At 41.0% G+C, this 20,830-nt stretch overlaps 1 protein-coding gene across 4 annotated transcripts in view; it reads right to left on the bottom strand.

The window, feature by feature from the left end:
* ALDH1A2 (aldehyde dehydrogenase 1 family member A2) overlaps positions 1-20,830 on the bottom strand; it is a 92,556-nt gene that overhangs the window by 18,134 nt on the left and 53,592 nt on the right. For all 4 annotated transcript variants that reach the window (XM_030578230.1, XM_030578232.1, XM_030578228.1 and 1 more), the window contains 6 exons: positions 20,682-20,786; positions 20,321-20,461; positions 18,440-18,569; positions 12,068-12,129; positions 8,421-8,549; positions 8,180-8,293 (listed from right to left, as the gene is read on the bottom strand). In XM_030578230.1, coding sequence (XP_030434090.1) covers positions 8,180-8,293; positions 8,421-8,549; positions 12,068-12,129; positions 18,440-18,569; positions 20,321-20,461; positions 20,682-20,744 — 639 coding nt within the window. In that variant the 5' untranslated portion in view covers positions 20,745-20,786. The remainder of the gene's footprint in view (positions 1-8,179; positions 8,294-8,420; positions 8,550-12,067; positions 12,130-18,439; positions 18,570-20,320; positions 20,462-20,681; positions 20,787-20,830) is intronic.

A 20,830-nucleotide genomic window follows, 5' to 3' on the forward strand; every position in this document is an offset into this window, starting at 1 on the left:
CTCAAACCAGCAAAGATTAGTGAACTTCACAATCCTAAAGTGGACAAGAGCAGCTTTTGGTATGTGTCCTTATTTCACATCTGGAAGAAGGACAACTTCCTAGCTCTCCACCAAATGCAATAAGGAAAGAAAAAAGAATGGTTTTATTTCAGGTATCCTAGTCATTCAGGAAGCACAAGTTGACCAGCAGAATGAGTGACAAAAATTATCAAGAGGGCTTAAGCTAAATTATGAGTGAGTTATAATATATCCTTCCCAAACCCTCCTGTATTGGACATTTCAGTGGAACACACGCCTCTAAGAATTTTATTGTTAGTGGAAGAAAAACCAGGACATAATCCTTCAAGAAGATCCAAAAACAAGGAAATATTTTATGATACAAGAAGCTGACACAACTCATTACTCATGCAGTAGGTAGACATGCTGTCTATATCATGCAACATGACATTCATCTCACTTAGGAAATGAAAGGAGAATCCTGCTGAGTAAATTAGAATCAATGGTAATACAGCTGTTAGCTACAAACATTTGTTTGGCATGAATCAATCTTGACTCTCCTGTAGCTTGCTTTGATGGTCTCTCTAGTATCTTGTTGACTAACGATGAGATCATGGTTTGTTAATCTAACTGCATAAAGAAAACACTCTGCCAAGCAAAATGCAGAACGCTTTGTTGGGTTTTATTGAAGTTGTTTATGGACCTTGTGTTTACATAGGCATCCAAACCCATTTATTGAATATTTATTTGACTTATGCACATAACTGCATGAACATAGAACTGAATCATATCTTTAATCTGAGTTACTCTGTCTGCTTTTTAATGAGGTTTAGCTTGAACAGCATGGAAACCAGCCACCTAAAATACATTTCTTGTTGGCCAGTGCTTCAAATGTTTAGCATGCTATCTGTGATTCCTATCATCTTGAGAGCATGTAAAAACCGGATGGAGTTGCAAACCAATTCAAATTTGGAGGCAAAAACATTTGTTTTTGAACAGGAGTTATTGATACACATTAAACATTTGCTGAGAAAACTGCTGGGTAATATGTAGCAACATGCAAATTTATATTAAAAGCTTCCCCTTGTCACTACATTTCTAATCTATATTGTATTGTTTTCATCCTTCTATTGACTATATACTTACCAACTACAGTACTATACCTTTTCCTTGATTCATTAGATAATATTAGTCCTATATGTCCTTACAAGAACTCATGCTTTATATACAGATAGACATTGGATTAGTTGTGTTAGTATCTTATGATGATAATACTATTACTAGTTTAGTAAATGTAACATAGAGGGCCTGATTCTCAACCTGGCCTCAACCCCCTCCATTTTTGAACGTACAATGTGTTGTGGTTGTAAATATGAAGTTAATGTTTTAGTGCATTCAATAACACAGGCATTTTTGGTGGCTCCAGAATTTGGCTGGCAGCTACAATAACAGCTTTTCTGCCTTTCTGAGCCCTTTCCCCCTCACTATTTAGAGAACCTGTCTTTAAAGAATCAGAAGATCTTAGGAAGAGGAAGAACTACCGCTCTGCATTTGAGATATATGTAAATTGTTGCCCCCTCACAAGAATGTATGTTGTTGTAAACAATGGCTGCAGCAGTTCATTTTACTATAGGGAAAGAGAAGAGAATTGTGTGATAATGGCTCAGTTAATACATGACCCCATTCCATATGGTGAAAAAAACGTTAAAGATGCTTTTGGATCAGTCTTCAATTCTCACTTCTGTCCACCATTAATACTGCATTATCTAGTGTTGACAACCTACAGAGACCTGTAAAGTGATCAAAAATGAAGATATCTCCTGCTCTAAAGAACTAGCATCTAAAGGCAAGTACAGGGACACACTGGGAAATCCAGAGCTTCGGATACCTTAACTTTTTAAAAGATCATTTGATTGTATGTAACTTTAACATAATCACTCCTTGTGGGCCTCCTGGGAGAACTGTATTTTTAAAAGTGATGTAAATGTGGATAAGGTAGTGAGATGGTGAGGAAATCAAACAGAGGGTGGCATAGAAAAAATGGAGATGGTTATGTGAAACAAACAGGGCAACTGGGGTGAAATCCTGGCCCAACTAAAGTCAATGGCAAAGCTCCCACTGGCTTCAACAGGTCAAGGATTTCACCCTGGACTGGCACCAATGGTCAGGCAGAGAGGGTGAGGGAAATATGACAGGAAACCAAACCCATGAGGTAGGTGGCAAGAGCGGAGTCACAAAGAGCTGTGAAAGCAAGGAGGAGACCTGTAAACTCAAAGTAGTGGGAGCCCCTGAGGGAATACAAATAGGTGGTGACATGGTCAGCTCAATTGGTGAGGAAGGTCCCATTTGGCAGCTAACATTTGACCGAGGTGGTGGGGGAGAAATAGGGTGTCAATGGGGCCAGAGAGGAGAAGTTTGCAGTAATTGAGAAGGGACACAACTGGGGTCTGATTCATAAAAAATTACCTAATAAAAACAACCAACCTTGTTAAAAATCCTCCCATCAAGCAGGCTGTTGAAGAGTATAAACCAGTGCACGCAGAGAAGCCAACAGCGCTGCTGAAACCTAAAGGGACCATGGCAAAATGTTCCAAATCTGGACCTTGTGCTCAGTATAATTTTTTTCCTTCAGTGCATTGATTCTCAAAGCATAGTTCATAAACCACCAATGGTCTGGAGAATTTTTCCTAATGAACCATTGAGAACCATGCATTGGGGGATTAGGAGAGGAGGTGATCCATGGAGGTATGTTTGTCTTGCAAAGTGGTGTGCGGGATGAAAGAGGTGAAGGATCACTGTTTTGTGCATGAGATGAGCCATGAAGGAAAGGGGATGGGGGAAGGGAATAGTGATAGTATCAGGGAAAACATTATTCATGGGATGGGAAGACGAAAGGGAAGCATAGGCATAGTTTGACCTTATATTTGGGGTGGGGGCAGCTCCAATCAGGCCAAAGGGGCCATGCATAGGGGAGGCAAATTCCATGCCTGCCCGAGGCTTGCAGTTTGGGAGGGGCAAAACCCCCTGGCCTCCCCAAACTACACCCATGAAGGGAAGATGGATTCTGCACATGTGACATTTTAAAAAATTCTCAAAGTGCCCAAGAGTCCGAGATGAACCGGAGAGTACAAACTGCTCAACAAAACAATCACAAACCTAACACCTGAGCCATCATGAAATGACTAGTTCATATTTTGATTGATTCAAGTGCAATAGCAAGTTCTGCATGGATTCTTCTCCTCTCTAATCTGAATTAAACTTCCTGTTAGGGACAAATGTCCCCCTTTCCACATAAAGACCTGTGAAAGGCACACTTGCAAAAATGTCTGCCTCATGGTTCCTTAATTCTATGAGGTGAAGCCAGTGGGAATGTAGGCCTTCAGAAGGATTGGATGAGGGGTTTGTGGATGCCAACTATCCACTGTCTTTTCCATTGTGGCCAGGCATTACCGGCTCCACTGAAGATTATGGAGATGCAGTCAATGCTGCTGAGTACATGATTAATTTATGTGGCAATTTGAAATATAAATTGAGAATGAAGAATAAGGAGTACTTATGGCACCTTAGGCCTGGACTACACTACGCGTTTAAACTGATTTTAGCAGCATTAAACCGATTTAACGCTGTACTCGTCCACACTACAAGGCCCTTTATATCGATATAAAGGGCTCTTTAAATCGGTTTCTGTACTCCTCCCCGATGAGAGGAGTAGCGCTAAAATTGGTATTACCATATCGGATTAGGGTTAGTGTGGCCGCAAATTGATGGTATTGGCCTCCGGGTGGTATCCCACAGTGCACCACTGTGACCGCTCTGGACAGCAATCTCAGCTTGGAAGCAGTGGCCAGGTAAACAGGAAAAGCCCCACGAAATTTTGATTTTCATTTCCTGTTTGCCCAGCGTGGAGCTCTGATCAGCACGGGGGGCAATGCAGTCCCAAATCCAAAAAGAGCTCCAGCATGGACCGTACGGGAGATACTGGATCTGACTGCTGTATGAGGAGACAAATCTGTTCTATCAGAGCTCCATTACAGAAAACGAAATGCCAAAGCGTTTGAAAAAAAAATCTACAGACTACACAGTGCTGCGTGACAAGCGTAACGGGAAGCCAGAGACTCAAACGGACGCTCATGGAGGGAGGGAGGGGGTACTGAGGACTCCATCATCCCCCCAAAAATGGGGGTTGCCATACCAACTCTAACAAGACTAATCAATTAAGGTGGGATATTATCAGCAGGAGAAAAAAAACTTTTGTAGTGATAATCAGGATGACCCGTTTCAAACAGTTGACAAGAAGGTGTGAGTAACAATAGGGGAAAAATTAGCATGAGGAAATAGTTTTTAGTTTGTGTAATGACCCATCCACTCCCAGTCTTTATTCAAGCCCTAATTTAATGGTGTCCAGTTTGCAAATCAATTCTAGTTCTGCAGTTTCTTATTGGACTCTTGTTTTTGAAGTTTTTTTGTTGAAGAATTGCGACTTTTAGGTGTGTAATTGAGTGTCCAGGGAGGTTAAAGTCTTCTCCGACTGATTTTTGAATGTTATAATTCTTGACATCTGATTTGTGTCCATTTATTCTGTTGCATAGAGACTGTCCGGTTTGGCCAATGTACATGGCAGAGGGGCACTGCTGGCACATGATGGCATATATCACATTGGTAGTTGTGCAGGTGAATGAGCCCCTGATGGTGTGGCTGATGTGATTAGGTCGTATGGTGGTGTCCCTTGAACAGATATGTGGACAGAGTTGGCATGGGCTTTGTTGCAAGGATAGGTTCCTGGGTTAGTGTTTTTGTTGTGTGGTGTATGGTTGCTGGTGAGTATTTGCTTCAGGTTGAGGGGCTGTCTGTAAGCGAGAACTGGCCTGTCTCCCAAGATCTGTGAGAGTGAGGGACTGTCTTGTTAGAGCTGGCATGGCAACTCTCATTTTTTTCATGTTCTCTGTATATATATATATCTTCATACTGTATTTTCCACTCCATGCATCTGATGAAGGTTTCAGCCCACGAAAACTTATGCCCAAATAAATTTGTGAGTCTCTAAGGTGCCACAAGTACTCCTCATTCTTTTTGCTGTTAGACTAACACAGCTACCAATCTGAAACTTGAGAATGACAAATACAATCACTTCTTTCTAACTCTGTCTGCAGCTGGCACATCAAACCACGCACCCCAACTTTCACAGAGCAGAGCTTGTGTAATATGGCATGCTGGCGGCTTTACAGTGACAGAAGACATAGCATGTGGCCACCTGACCCATATGTATACCCCTGACTCCTTTACTATGTGATTAACTGAGTGATTTACTGAGCTAGGGTTGCCAGTTTTGGTTGTATGTATTCCTGGAGGTTTCAACACAAGACATAATCTTTATTTAAATACTAATCTTTCATTCTTGGAGGCTCCAGGACAATCCTGAAGGGTTGGCAACCCTATTTTACTCCCCTTCATGCTGTGCTGCAGAAGGGAATGAGTGGTGGACTGTAAAATGAGTTTGGCTCAAACCAGAAGTTTGGCTCTGCCAAGTTCTCGAGGAGTGGGGGGAGGATAGTTCTCTGGATTCAATGTGCATTCCATTGCTATTATCATGAGTTACATTGTTTACTGAGAGAACAGAAGCCTTTTATCACTCCAGTCAACTGGGATCATATTGGCTATCTCAGTTTAGGAGAGGAAAATGAGAGATGTCGTTTATAGCGCTAATTGAGGAAAGCATCCCTATTCAAGACAGAACTTAAGCATATGCTTAAAGTTAAAGCATGTTCTGATGCATTGTCTTGAACAGACATGGATATAAAGTACGTGCTTCAGTGCTTCCCTGAAGTGGGGCCTAAATGAGTTAGAGATTGAAGTCAAAATATGAGGAAAAAATTGTCATCATTGTACAGACCTAGACTTGAGCCCTCACAATGGACTCCAGCATGGAGTCATGGTCATCCACTTGGACTCTTTTAGTCTTATTTCTTTTGTTTGTTGAGTTTTTATTATTTACGAAATTGTACCAAGAATGACCTCTTCCCCCAACCCTCCTTAAAGGAACACTGCTGAAAAAGACACAATAAAACCCAATTAATTCAGATTCTGCAAACACACTTTTTTTGCAGGCAGTTGGAGAGCTTAATTAGCTTGTACAGGAAAATATGAATTGTTTACTGTATAAGCAAGAGGTTCTAGTGGTGGAGAGCTGAGAAAAACCCATGCTTCAGGCACTTAAACTTGAATAACTTTGCTTTTCTTCTAATAGGTTTTATCATTAACTTGTTAGAGCTAAAATATTAACTGCCTGTGCTAACACCTGGAAGAGCTGTGGGAATGGAATATTCTGGCTCTGAGTGTATCTGATAGCTGTAGGAAACCACATCACTGGAATATACAACTGACCTGCTGTAGATAAGAGTAGACACACAAAACATTTCCATGTTTATTTCGTTAAAAAATGTGAAAACAGTTTCTGAGAAGTCTGATGCTCTGTATAACCATTGATATTACAGGACCATGTCTAAAATGTTACAATGTTGACTTGCTGTTACAAGAATTCAGTGTTACAGGAAATCAGAAACAATATGGAACAGTTTACACTAACTCTGCATTAAAATGTTCCATCTGTTCTTGCTTTAGGTTCTTAGAGAATTGCTTTTTCATCTCAGTAATGCTTTTCACTTCCTATTAGTAAGGCTTTTAAAGGTAGGCACTGAGTTAGTATAAAACCCACAGCTTTTGAGTTTTAAACGCCTATTAAAACTAAAGCTGTCTTGAACTACAATAAAAATTTATTTTGGCTACAAAAGACAACTTTGAAACCTAACCCATCTGTATTATTTCTCCTCCAAACAGCGCAACATCCTGTATAATAGAATATTTATCTTAAACACAGACCACATACCTTTGTGAAAACAATTGTTTCAACTTAATTTATGGGGGGGGAGGAGAAGAAGGGGGAGAGACAGACCTCATATTAAAATTTCCAATATTCTATGGTGCTAAGGTAAATTGCTTACAGAACAGGAGTTGTTATGAAATTGTTGCAATTTCTCAAAAGTAATCTGGAATCTGATGTTTGTTGCAATTGACTTTGTTACTTTTTGTATATTATAACCTAAATTTTAATAAAAATCCACACACAATTACACATGGTAATTTTCTGCAAGGTAATTGTGTGTGCAAACTAGGCACACAATTGCATATACATTATACTGACAATGTAGGCCCATACACTGTGGTACCTAAGATTTATTATAGATTGTATAGCACCAAAAAGTATTAAAAGTAATACGTTAGCCTGATCCTGCAGTCATTGCACGCACAAGTTTCCCAGTGACTTCAGTGAGAGTTACCATGCCTGCATATAAGGGCTGCTGGATCAGGTTATAATCTCACACCAAGAGCAAATCTATCTCACTACGGAGTGTAGTCTACCCTTGATGCACACAAAATACCCATTGAGCCTAGTGGAAGTCACGTACACATATCAAGGAGGGAACAGACCCCTGGAATCGTAGGATCTGCCCATACAATGGTCTGTCAAAGTCTCAATGGAACAGAGCCTGTTCTTAGCACTCTCTAAATATTACCAATCCTTAAACTCCCATTGAGATTCCTCTCCTTCTAGTTTCCTTTTTTCCTTTCCTCAGACTGAGAGACAAGGACCCTTTTCTAGTGGCATCAGCCTGCAGTACCTCTACTATCCCCAACTCCTGAATGATAACAGTGGTCTTTGCACATATTTGAGAGTTAGGCAAAGTCACTGTTCTGATTGGTTCAGTCTCTTTTATATAGATTAAAACTGTTCTCTTCAGAATTAACCTCTTCAGTAGCTTCTAGGTCATGCAGATTATGGACACCAAAGAGGGACTTGTGCACCCTGTGGCTTATACTACACAATCTATCTACCCATGTGTCCTAATTCATATCCTCACAAGCCCATAGGAAATCCTAGCAATATTTTTCCACATATTCTTCTTGTGCCATGGTATTTGGTAGAGCAGGTGTTAAGGGGAAACTGACACCTCTGCTTTGGTAGTGTGATAATATGTAGATTTAGCTGGGAAGGACAGACCACTCTTGTGTGGGTATATTCTTTCTGCTGGATGACCCAGAGGAACTTCAGTCATCAGCTTGGCTGTCGTTCCCAAATATTTTCTGGATTGATATCTTACAGTAACATATTTTAGAATACACTTACCTCAGTAGATCCAGTAAAAGCAATTTTATCTATGCCAATGTGAGAAACTATCGCTGCGCCTGCAGTTGGACCAAATCCTGGCAAAATATTGATTACTCCTGGTGGAAAGCCAGCCTAGCAAAACAGAATTAGAGGAAACGTGGTTTGTGAAAATTGACCAGGCATATTGAACTAGACATGCTGTGGTAGTTCCTCAGCTGTAAGGAGAGCCAGAGACATTATTCCTGTCAATTATTCTTACCTCCTTGATGAGGGCTCCCATATAAAGTGCACTGAGTGGTGTTTGCTCTGCTGGTTTAATAACTACTGTATTGCCACAGCACAGAGCTGGGGCAATCTTCCATGCAAACATCAGCAGGGGGAAGTTCCACTGTAGGAAAAAATAAAAGTTGATAGATGGAAAAATATTGCAGTGGTGCTTTGTTTTCAAGATGTCAAGCTGCTACCTCACAGATTTCTCAGGCTTATCCTCAACATAAATCTTTCCCAGCACAAAGCAAGGGTTTTTTTAATTACCACCATTAAGAAAGAGGCAACAGTGACCTTTCAGTTCTTCTTTCTCCTCTACTCAAAGAATTATAACCTCCGCCCCCTATCTTCTCAAAAAGAATTTTGGGTTATACGTCAATTTTTTTAATCAGAGCTTTTAATTTCATTGACTATTTTGTGATTGGCACCTCTTTCCACCGTCGCCCCCCAGGACAAATACCTCCTGGCTCTGTGGTGTTCAGAAAGAACTATTTTGCATCAGTGCCAGAGATTTTTATATTATATATAGCTAGATAGATTTTGAATCCTTGAATGCTTTTTAAGAAATCCATAACATTTCTAGGCAAACCCATACATAATTAACTGATGGGATTATAAGAAATAATTCCCCCCACATCTCTCCCAATATCTCTACAGTATCAGCACTCAAGTTTCAGAGTAGCAGCCGTGTTAATCTGTATCCACAAAAAGAACAGGAGTCTGTATTGTCTATTTATTTACCGAGGAAGTTGTAACGTGTTTACAGATCATTGCCATGGAAATAGCAGAGACAAAAAGACAGTCAGCTATCTGTGTTGGTTTCATTGCAAGTTCTTGTTGAACAATTGGTATGAAACACACAAGAAAAATAGAGACGATAAATTGGTGCAGCCAGATTATCTGCTGGTGTAAATTTGTGCAACTCCATTGACTTCAACTGAAGGATTCCAATTTACCGCAGCAGAACATTTGGCCCATTATATTTATTTGCTGCACAAAATGGCCAGGATTTCATCTGGTAGCAATAATCAAAGGTATCGGACCTTCTGCATTTGGGCCTGATCCTGCAAACACTTATCCATGTAAGTTACTTTACTCACATGAGCAGTCCCGTTGATTTCATGTGGGTAAAGTTATTCACGTCTGTGTTTGCAGCACTGAACTCATAGCTGTAACTATAATAATCTCACTTGGAAGAAAATAGAAATATCAGTCATGAAGAGTCAACCACTAGCTAGAAGGTGTTACTGCATGATGCACATCAGCTGCCACTCTCACAGACCTCTCGCTAGCCCCTGGCAAGCTTGAAAAAATACACAAATGTCTTTCCTTCACTGAACACCCAATTTTTTCCCCCCTCAGTTGTTTATAAACTTTGGAGACAGAGTGATGTTTTAATTCCATCACCAGTATATAAGCCTGGGAGTGGAGACATTGGGCCAACAGTATGCTGACAGCCTGCACTTCTGTTGCCTCTTGCAGTAAAGCTCTGAAGAGTTTTATAGTGCAAAATGCGGCAGGGTGAAAATAGGCATCCCTACTTAGGAACCTTGCAAGGTCTTTCCTCATCCTTCTCCAGGAAGGTTTTGCTAGGTAAGACACTAAAAATCAAAATAAATAAAGCTTCAACCTACATATCTGCATAAATCATATGTAATGGATTATGTGGAAATGGGTTTGGACTGTGCTGTTAGGGCCTAATTTACAGCTGGATTCTGGCCTAGGACCTTTCTACCTACTGGATCTCCTCTCTCCTTGTGTCGTGATGCCACAGCTGTGATCAGCAGCAGCACCTGAGCTGGATCCCCCTTCATTTAAAAGAGAGGAGCTCAGCAATAGAGTGCTCTCCATGAGGGGATCTCAGGTCAGGGAGAAGTTCGCACTCTGGCCCCAAATGGCCTGGGTTTGTTAACATTCAGGGTATACTGCAGCATTCAAGGCTACAGTGGAGAGTAGGTTTTGATGGGGGTTAGATCTGGAGCAGGGAGGGAAGTTTTGTGTAGTGCTGGCTGTTCAGTTTTATTTTTGTAATACATTGCAGGTGCCTTGGATAAGGTTCCCTTTTATACTTTTGTGCAAATCTAAATAAAGTAAATCAATCCTGCATTCTTCAGGATCTTGGGCACCTCCAGCCAAGTGTTCAGTACCCGCAGCTTCCAGTGACTTCAGCAGAACTTGTCAGTTAAGGGCACTGAGCAGCTCCCAGGAAGGGCCCAGTGCCTTAGGAATGGGCTTTAAGGTTCCGATCCTGCAAACACCTAGGCACATGCTTAACTTTGCACAAGTCTATTGCCATTGAAGTCACTCATTCCACAGAGCAGCTCATGTGACTACAAGTTAAGAATATGTGTAGGCGTTTGCAGGATAGGGGCTTAGACTATGAGCTCCTTCCCAGGGCCGGCTCCAGGCACCAGACCAACAAGCAGCTGCTTGGGGCGGCCAATGGTGAGGGGCGGCATGTCCTGGTCTTCGGCAGCAATTTGGTGGTGTGTCCCTCAGTCACCAGGGTGGCGTGTCCCTCAGTCCCTAAGTCTCGGAGGGAAGAACCAGCCGCCAAATTGCTGCCGAAGACTGAAGCGGTGGCAGTAGAGCTGCAGATCACTGCTTTTTTTTTTTGCTGCTTGGGGAGGCAAAAACCCTAGAGCCGGCCCTGCTCTTTCCCAAGGCGTTCATATAGAGTACCAACCACAAGAGCCACCTCTTACAAAGAAATAGAATAGTAAATAGTAAGAGAAAAAAGGCCTTGACACTGTTAAAAATCATCTTTTGGGGTTTTCTCCTTTTTATTGGAATTGCTGCACATTACAAACACACCCTGGCTGCTCAGGGGCTTGTGGTAGACATGAATAAAACAAAAACCAACATCAACAAAAAATTCTTGATTAGTTCCCCAATGCTTTGTAAAGGAAAAGCTTCCGCACCATATTTTAATAGCTGTACATGAGCCTCCCATTGAAATTTCTCCCAGAAACCATTAACCAGTACTTTTGAAAAGAATGCTTATTCAATGAAGTTCCCATGCAATGTATCACAGGAGTTTGCCGAGGGTGCATACGGGGGGAGGGGGGGAAAGAGTATTGAATTGAATGAAATAATAAGTGTCCTTCTCCCTTGCAACAAATACAATAAACCCTTCATGTTTTTAATAATCTGCACAATGTTAACTGTAACGATGTGTCTTCTGGAGTTTCTTCTTTTCTAAAAGCTTTATAAAAAGAAACACCAGGAAAGAACAGAATTAAAATACATAACATTGTCCCAGGAACTTGGAGGAGTCTGTTAAATTGCAGTAAAAACTAACTAAATAAAAAATGACTGCCACAGCAAAGCATCAATTTTCCATAAGTTGTGCGAACATCCATAACCAATGACAGCATATTAACACTGTGTTTTGCTTTGCTTGTTTTAATCATGAGAATTCTATGACTTGAGAACTTAACTCCTAATACCAGAGCTAAAACCCTATTAGCGTGTTCAAATAAGCATTTGCAGAGAGACTGTTAAAGATATGTCAACAATATGAGCTCAGCTTCTTTTCGTAATGGAAAACACACATAGCTGAGGTCCATGTTTTATGTGTCTTTTAAAGAGAGCTGGTTCAAATGAAAATAAATACAAGGCACTAGCAGAGATACTCACAGGGATGATCTGTCCACACACTCCGATGGGTTCATGTCTTGTAAATGTAAAATAATCTCCATCTGAAACAGATGAGAATGGTTAGTCTCAAGAGCAGTTTGACTTGGCAGAACAAAAAAAAAAAAAAAGGGCGAGGGGAGAGCTTTAAGGATCAGCCTTTGATGGCAGTAAAAGAAATAAAGTAGTCACTGAAATATCTTTCGCGAGCTAGCGTGGGAAATCTGAAGCAACCCAATTGTTTGCACCACATGCAAAGATGACATGCTTGGTTCCTTGGGAGAGAGGAGGACAATCTGTGCACAAAGGGTATGTCTACACTGCAACTAGGCAGCTGTGGCTGGCCTGGGCCAGTGGACTCAGGCTTGTGGGCTTGGGCTAAGGGGCTGTTCGCTGCAGCATGAGATCTGGGACCCTCCCACCTTGCTCCAGCCCAAACCCGAATGTCTACATTCCAGATAAACAGCCCCTTAGCCAGAGCTCAAATCAGCTGGCACTGGCACCTGCGGGTTTTTAAGTGCAGTGTAGACATACCCACAGAGGTTTTGGCAGTGGCCTCAAAGGAAGCCACTTACTTGCCTCCAGGCTGGAAGAAGAGAAGAAAAAATTAATCCTCTGAATCACTGAGGAAGAGCTCTGTGTGGTTTGAGAGCTTGTGTCTCTCTCACCCAACAGAAGTTGGTCCAATAAAAGAGATTACCTCACCCACCTTGTCTCTCTGAATCACCGACAATTATTTTTACAGCCTTGAAAACCAAGATGGCAAAACCCAAATGTGGTAGGTACCAGGCTTTAAAATGAGACCTGTGCCCAGCCTGGAGGTTTCATTTAGTGGTGGGGGCAGGCTCCTGAGCTAAATCACTACAGTGAAGGGGGTGAGCTGAGTCACTTCAAGAACTAAACAGAAATCTGAAAGCTCCCTGATCTGGGGGTCTGATCTTTCCTCTCTGCCAACCTCTCACGTTGCCCTGGTTAGAGCTGTAGGTCTCTGAGTGGGTCTGTGTCTATAGGAACACACATGTATTTACAAATATAGGCATCTGATTATGCACCAGAATCACTTCAGCTAAATATGGGTAAGACTGGTGAGAAGTGTACCTAGGCTCAATCTCGGGGGAAAAGGCAAAAATTAGAGCACGGAATGATTTTGGGAACCTGCAGCAGACTTTGGTCCCATACATCTGGTAACAATAAATGGGCTAATCCAGAAAGTTTCCTGGTTTTAAACACAGGCTTCAGCTTAGCTTTGATTAGAAACAAAATTTTTTAGTTTACTTGTTTCTGTAAGTCTGTTTCATTTTGTGTAGGGGAAACATACCCATGAAGCACTACTGTACATTAATCAGCTGGGATTTGGCTTCAAAGTTTTCAAGAGACCAGAAACTGAATATTAGCTATAAAATAGTTATCAGCAGGTTATGTGCAGCAGAGGGAGACAAAAGAGGAAAAGAGTCACAGAGAGAGAGAGAGAGAGAGAGAGATTAATTGATAAGAGAGAGAGAGAAACAGAGTGTAACACAGAGAAGGAAGAAGAAAGATGGTTGATAATCAATTTGGTCTGCTTGGCCTAGACAGAAGGAAAAGAACAGGAGGAACTATACAGACTGGGTTATATTTCAAAACTTTCACAATGCTCTATTTAGAGCATATTTTTAAAAGAATCTTAGAAGTGTGAGGTGAAAATACCAGCCTATGCTTGCTAACACCAAGATAAATTGATCCTAGGCAGAAAGCCTCCGACAATATAACAGTAACAGGGCAGTAGCACCATTTGTGTTTTGGCCATCCCTGTGTCATCATTATTGCACTACTTCGTGGCCCATGAGGTAACGCTGCAATGAACCCAAACATGGTTGCGAAGTCATCCACATCATGGCTAATTCGATTGGACATAAAAGGCCCGTTCTTCCCTCACTCAGAGTCTTCTTCACAGTGATCCCTCTCATGTTTGCATGGCTTCTGCCAGACTCCAGAATAAGTGCCCATTTTTGACACCTACTTTAAATGTTGGTCATCCACGGACCTCACAATTCTGGTAAAATTATTGGGGATGTTTAATAACATTTCCTTCAGCCATCACTGCTGATTTCAAATTACCCAGAGGGTGAAGGTGAAGTTGGAAATGCCAAAGGTGCATCGCTAGGCTTCCTGGTGCACACCATAAAACAAGTTTTTGCAATGGTGGAATAACTAAGTTTGATGAAGTTAGTCATTTTAACTGAACAATGATAGTTAAAAAGCCCGAATCCCTTGTGCTCAGAAACTACACAGGCAACAATGAAACTTTTAAGTTTTAATATACACTTATAAACCTCACAGTAATGAAAACACTGGTACTTTAAGATGGTGTGAAAATGTGATAATTCTCACTCACTCTCCCCAGTGCTCTCCTAGTAGCTGTCAGCAGGCAGGAGACTGCCAAAGTGAGGTCTGTATATCTGACACCTACACCGAAGTGACTGAAAGAAGATCCATCTATGCCAGGCACAAAGGTCTTGACTTTAATCTCTGCAGCACCTGAACCTTTCTGCAACTTCTTCAGGAGTGTGAGCTGTTGTCACTTGAGACAGCTTACGCTGAATCCCCATGGGAGGGCGAATTGGCTGTTCACTAGCTCTGGCCATCCCTCCTGAAGGACAAGCTTCCCACTGGGATCTCCTTAAATCAGCAAAATTAGCCCTGGTGAATTAGCCCTGGTAGACAGGGTTCTGGTATGTTGTACTGCAGCCATTATTAGACATCTTTGTATTCATTATTAACCCATTACTCAGCAGAAAACGCACAGATCTAGGTTTGGTGAGACTCTCCAGGGATAGCTGTGAGATCCAAAAGGATCATCCCTGTTAACCAATTTCATGACTTCTAACATAATTCATGTGTGAAAGATACTTTGTAAAGTTCCTGTGATTGTGACCGGCGTGAGGGAATGGCAACAGGATATGCATTCCACATCTAGGCCACTGATTCAAATCCAGTCCAGATTAGTAGTAAATGGAAGTTGTCACTGCCTGATGTCCTTTGAGAGCTGAAGTAGGTCACCCTCTAGGTCTCAGCTGACAAGCGTCTGTATCACGAAGTTCACCACCTCATTCATTATCAATCAACTTTGTAAGGAGTAAGCAAAGAAACTGGAGATCAAATGGGTGTGGTAATTGAGAGCCAAACTGAGTGCCCATTTACTCATGCTAGCGAACACCTACACAAGTCATCCCCTTGGTTTCAAATGGGACATATTGCAGGAGTGCATGTTCACCAGCAAGAATAAGAATTGCACATGGAGTAAGAAGGAAATGCAGAACCCTTAGAGTTGGTACCTCCAGGTCAGGGTGGAGGCATATGGCAGGACAATGTGTGAAGCTTGCATTGTTGCAGTCCATACTGTAGCCATTTGGTAGGTAAGGGACTTCAGCCAGGCTGTTAATCTGACACCTCTCCTATTTTTTTCTACCAAATCATTAAGATAAATGCAGAAAAACAAACTGAATTTGTCTCTTTTTCAAGTTGTATTAAAACAGGTTTAAAGAAAAGAGCATGTTATTTTTAAAAAAATATATCCTCAGCTGGTGTAAATTGGCCTAGCTCACTGACGTTAACAGAGCCACCAGTTCACAGCAGCTGAGGATCTGGCCCAAAGATTTTTATTTTTTTTTAATTTTCCAATTAGAAAATCATAATTATATTCAGGGATCTCTGCTTTGGTATTGGAACACCTTTCATAAGGGTATTTAACCAGATCTCTCACAGGAGTAAAACCATGTCATGGGTATTTAGTTTTCACATATATGGTAATATGGCAGGTTTATTATGTAACCATATGGCTCTTATAGTGGCACATATAAAAATGGGAAACAGAGATGACAGATTCAGCCTTGGAAACACATTGTGTGATAGCCTGGATGTAACTAGAGCAGAATTGGTTCTATAACCTGTGATATGGCATATACTGTAGCTACAGCTACACTTTGGTCTGAAATAGCTTTATTAATCTAACAGTTTCTAGTCAGGGCCTGATTCTGCTGTCCTTGACATCAATAGGTTTTTGTAATAGGGAGCAAAGGGCAGGGTGGAGCCCTAACACTGAGACCAGAACAAATGTGACTCTAACTAACACTCTTCCTTCTTAGCCACCCCTATATCCAGTGCCTTCCTCCCTGTCTCTCCCTAGTCTGTAGTTGTTTTAAAGAAGAAAAACCTTGTCAAAAATAAACATCAGAGGACGGTAGGGTGTCTAATTCATTATCACATTTAACAGACGGGGTGGGGGAAGAAATGTAATCATTTGGGGTTTTATTGTCATGTCTGATTTCCTTTGACAAGTTGACTGTAACTATGAAAACAGTCATCCCTGGATAACTCCAGCTTTAGGCTAGCATAACTAACTTTACACTGATGTAACTCTACTGACAGCCATGAGTCTACCAGAGTAACACGGGGTGAATCAGATTCAGGGAGAAAAACCTTGCTAGCTTAAAAAGGCCAAATTGCACCCTCAGAAATTGAGATTTCACCCATTTGTGTCTGGAAAATCCCTCATTTGCACAAGGATATGAATACCAGTAATTGTGCAGGCCATTGTGGTTTGTATTTAGGGAGGCTTATTGAAAATGTGGCCTCGGGAACTCAGACCACTTCACTATCAAACTCAGTTTTACAGCTGCTTTCCTGCAGTCTTTGGTTGTTTGCATTTTTAAAGACTGGAATAAACAGAATATTTGTTCTCCCTAGTTGGGAATGCCTCTTATTCAACGACTTAAGTTCTGTATTCCTGCTGGGCTCATAAGTGAGGAGTAGGCATTCACTGACTAGGGAAGAAGGGATTAGGGAGCAGGAAATTTGCTGAATATATGAATCTATGGTGTGCTCTGCACTATTTCTTGTGTCAATTTTAAGTGAAAGCAGGACACACAGAATTTGGTGGCAATATTTTCTTTAGTCCTTACAGAAGAGCTTTTACCCAATGTTACAGTGCCATTTCTTTAGTGAAAATACACTGACTCATAGACTTTAAGGCCACAAGGGACTGTCATGGATCATCTAGTCTGACCTACACATTGCAAGCCACAGAACCTAACCCACCTACTTCTGTCACAGACCCATAGCTTCTGGCTGAGTTACTGATGTCCTCAAATTGTGATTTAAAGATTTCAGGTTATAAAGGTTCCAGCATTTACTCTAGTTCAAACCAGCAAGTGACTCATGCCTCATGCTGCAGAAGAAGGTGAAAACTCCTAGGGTCCCCGCTAATCTGATTTTGGAGAAAATTCCTTCCCTACTCCAAATATGGTGATCAGTTAGACTCTGAGCATGTGAGTGAGACCCACCAGCCAGCTACCTGGGAAAGTATTCTCTGTAGTAACTCAGAGCCCTCCCCATCTAATGTCCCATCTCCAACCACTGGAGATATTTGCTAATTGCAGTCATGGATGGGCCATAGCCCATTGTAAGCAATCTCATTGTAGACCATAGATTAGTATGCTTTCAAAAGAAAGTGGAAAGGGAGTGGGTTGTCAGCTAAAAATGAAAGCTAAGAAAACTCAGCTACATTTTCTTACCTCTTTACTAAAATAGAAGAGCAGAATAAGGTCTCCCCACCACTTATACCTCAGCTTTTCTCCCACACACATTATTAACTACTGATCCCACTGCACCTCAGAAGGAAGCAGATACCATAAAAAAAAGTATCTTGTATTTATGGATGTTTCACTCTAATGAAATTTCAAACTCTCACAAAGTATCTATTAATTTGGATCCAGTTTGAATAACAAGTAAAATGAGTTGGATAGTCACATCCTGGTGCATGCTGGGTATTACTAATGCCCATTTTAAACCACACAAATGAGCACAACTAAGGCTACAAGTTTGGAGAAGCAGGGGCAATAGGGGTGAAAAGTAAGGCGTAGCTTCAGTAGGAGAGCTACATGAAGGCTTATGCACAGAATTTGCCCAAATTATGCCTATATTTTCAAATGCATCAGGGTTCGTAATATCCATCTTGACAGTTATATTTATATTTAAATATAGCTATCAAAAGCTATCTGTAGTTTATTTCATGGTACACATACATAGGGGTCCAAACATTCCTTTGGATGTTCATGTGAAGCTTTCCATTGACTTTAATCACAGTAAGTGATCTAGTCCATCCTACTGCCAGTTTAATACTGTACTCAACAGCATATTATCTAGTGCATTTTCCAATCTGATTTTAAGTAATCCAATTGTAGGGCTTCCTCCACCTTCTACAAGAGATTATTCCATAATCTAATAGGTCTCAAGGGTGCTCCATTTTGCCCACGTGTTTGTGTAGATATTTAAATAAAATTTCAAAAAAGAATCATATTGCAGGTAGAATTTGCTGCTTCTGTGAATTCTACTTACCCACAGGAATGGTCATTCCATGAATCTTGTCTGCCCAACCTGCGTAATACCTCAGCGTTTTGATGACTCCCTGAAGATCTACATAGAAAGCCTGCAGAAAGGGTTTGCCACTATTCAGCGATTCCATGGTCTGGAGGACAAGAGCAAAGTAGCACATCAGGCTATGCAGACTGCAATACTCCAACCGCTCACGTAATGACACTACTGACAGACAAGTAGTAATGAGGATCAAACCAGGCTTCCCCCAACATCAGGAACTTCACAATAGCTGTTAAGACCCCTTTTTACTGCTACTGTTTTGGGGGGGATTGTGGGGGGTGTGTGGCAATATTAGTAGGAACAAAGACTTCTCAAGAGTTGCATGGTAAAACTTTTGTTGAATATTTCAACTGATCTGAAACATACAGAATTTTTCTTGAAAAATTCTAGTAATTTTCAAAGCCCCTAAAATCCCTATGATTTTAAGAGTGTGAGAGTGTGTGTGTATACACTTAATAGTCACTTGTTTAGTTCAAATACATAAACATAACATTTCTTTAATCAGGATCCAAGATAAAAATGCCTGTCAAAGTAGGACCTGCTATGTTCATGATAACAGCTGAGAAGGGGCTCTTTGTAACTCTGCATTAACTATCTCACTTCGTAGAGAGAAGAATTGATGTATTCCTCTTTATATAATTGATGTGAATATAAAATTTTCTATAACTGGCTGCCAAGACCCCTGTTGAGGCCTGGGATATCTATAGTGTACAGCCAGCTTATTTATTACCATCAAATAAACAAGCTCTCCCCTAGGGAAGATCATAATTTAACAAGCTAAGGGCCTTATTTTAATTCAATTTTCCCATTGATAACAGTATCTTATTAGGCATCCTCTTAAGGGTCCCTAAGATTGTTTAGTGAAAAGAATCCAATAAAATTTCCTTAGATGTTGAGTAGCTTAACTAACTTTCAACTGTTAGCATTATCTAACAGAAATTGTTATGAATGGGTACAGTGGAGATAAGATAGCAGGTGGAAAACATGACAAGGTACAGACCATAAATGTAATTTGTATACAGAAGAGTAGGGGCCTAATTCTGTACTGACTTACATCCCAAACTGAAGTCAGCAGCATTGCCTGTGATGCAAATCAGCAAAGAATTTGGCTGTAGACATACAAATCAAATGACAGGCACAGTGAGCTTGGTTTGTTGTCCACTTCCTTTCCCCCATGGCGATTTTACAGCATACATTCGTGGTAACATGATTTAAGTGTTGACAAAGCTGGAATTAAGATGTTCACCAGCTTAGTTCCAAAGCACTTGACATGCAGAAAATGACATTAACAATGCTGCAATTTATAAGCTTAATGTATATGCTAAATAGCATAATTTCTAAACTGCATTACTGGTTCACTACTGCATAGCATTTCACCTATCCTTTTATTAATTATTACCACACAATTGGATTTATGCATTTTTCCATTTTTTTATTTTAGAACATAACACAAAGTTACAAATACACATGTAATCCACACACTTCCTGGATGTGGTGTTCTGTCCCATCTAGTGGCACTGAGACCACTTAAAGAGAGAAAATTAAATTAGTTTGCTCTATAGCCTGAGCTAACAGCCAAAGTTACCTTTTAGCTCATGCAGTAGAGGCTCATGCACTAAACTCCAGAGGTCCCAGGTTCGATCCTGTCCGCTGATGACTGGGGTCTGTCAGCATTACACACACACACAGAGCCTGATCCAATGCCCATTTAAGTCAATAGAAAACCTATACAGACATACTACCAATCTGACACCAATGTCACTCACATCTATGAACTTATTTGCTCCCAGAATATAAAGTTCAGACACAAAACAACTTTTGATTTTCCCCTACACCACTTACAGCTAGAATTGCCCTGTCTCTTTCAACCAAGTCCGCGAGTTTATCCAAGAGACGGCCTCTTTCTGATGCATCCATTCTCCTCCACACTGAGCCTAGAGAGAAAGCAAGGCGAGCTGCTCTCACTGCTTTGTCCGTATCAACCTGTTGAGGAGGAAGGAACAATAAAGCCCTGAGGTAAATACTGACAGAGTATTAGTTGGTATCTGAAGTTTCCGAACAGACAATATACCATAATCATACTATGGGGGCAGGGGTTAATAAAAGATTGGTCTATCATCAGTGGGGATTCTGGAGTGGACTAGTAAGAGATATAGGTTTTGGTCTAGTGTACACTTGTAACCATATCACAGGGATACTTTACCTTGTCAGCTTCCTGGATCTCACAGATCTGCTCTCCTGTCGATGGATTATACACTGGGAACATGTTCCCACTCTCAGAATTTTGCCACTCATTATTTATGAAAATCTAAAAATGGGAGGAAGAAGAAAAGGCACTTTAAAGCTTTGAAT

The sequence above is a fragment of the Gopherus evgoodei genome, chromosome 10 (assembly GCF_007399415.2).
Source record: "Gopherus evgoodei ecotype Sinaloan lineage chromosome 10, rGopEvg1_v1.p, whole genome shotgun sequence".
Taxonomy (NCBI): Eukaryota; Metazoa; Chordata; order Testudines; family Testudinidae; genus Gopherus; species Gopherus evgoodei.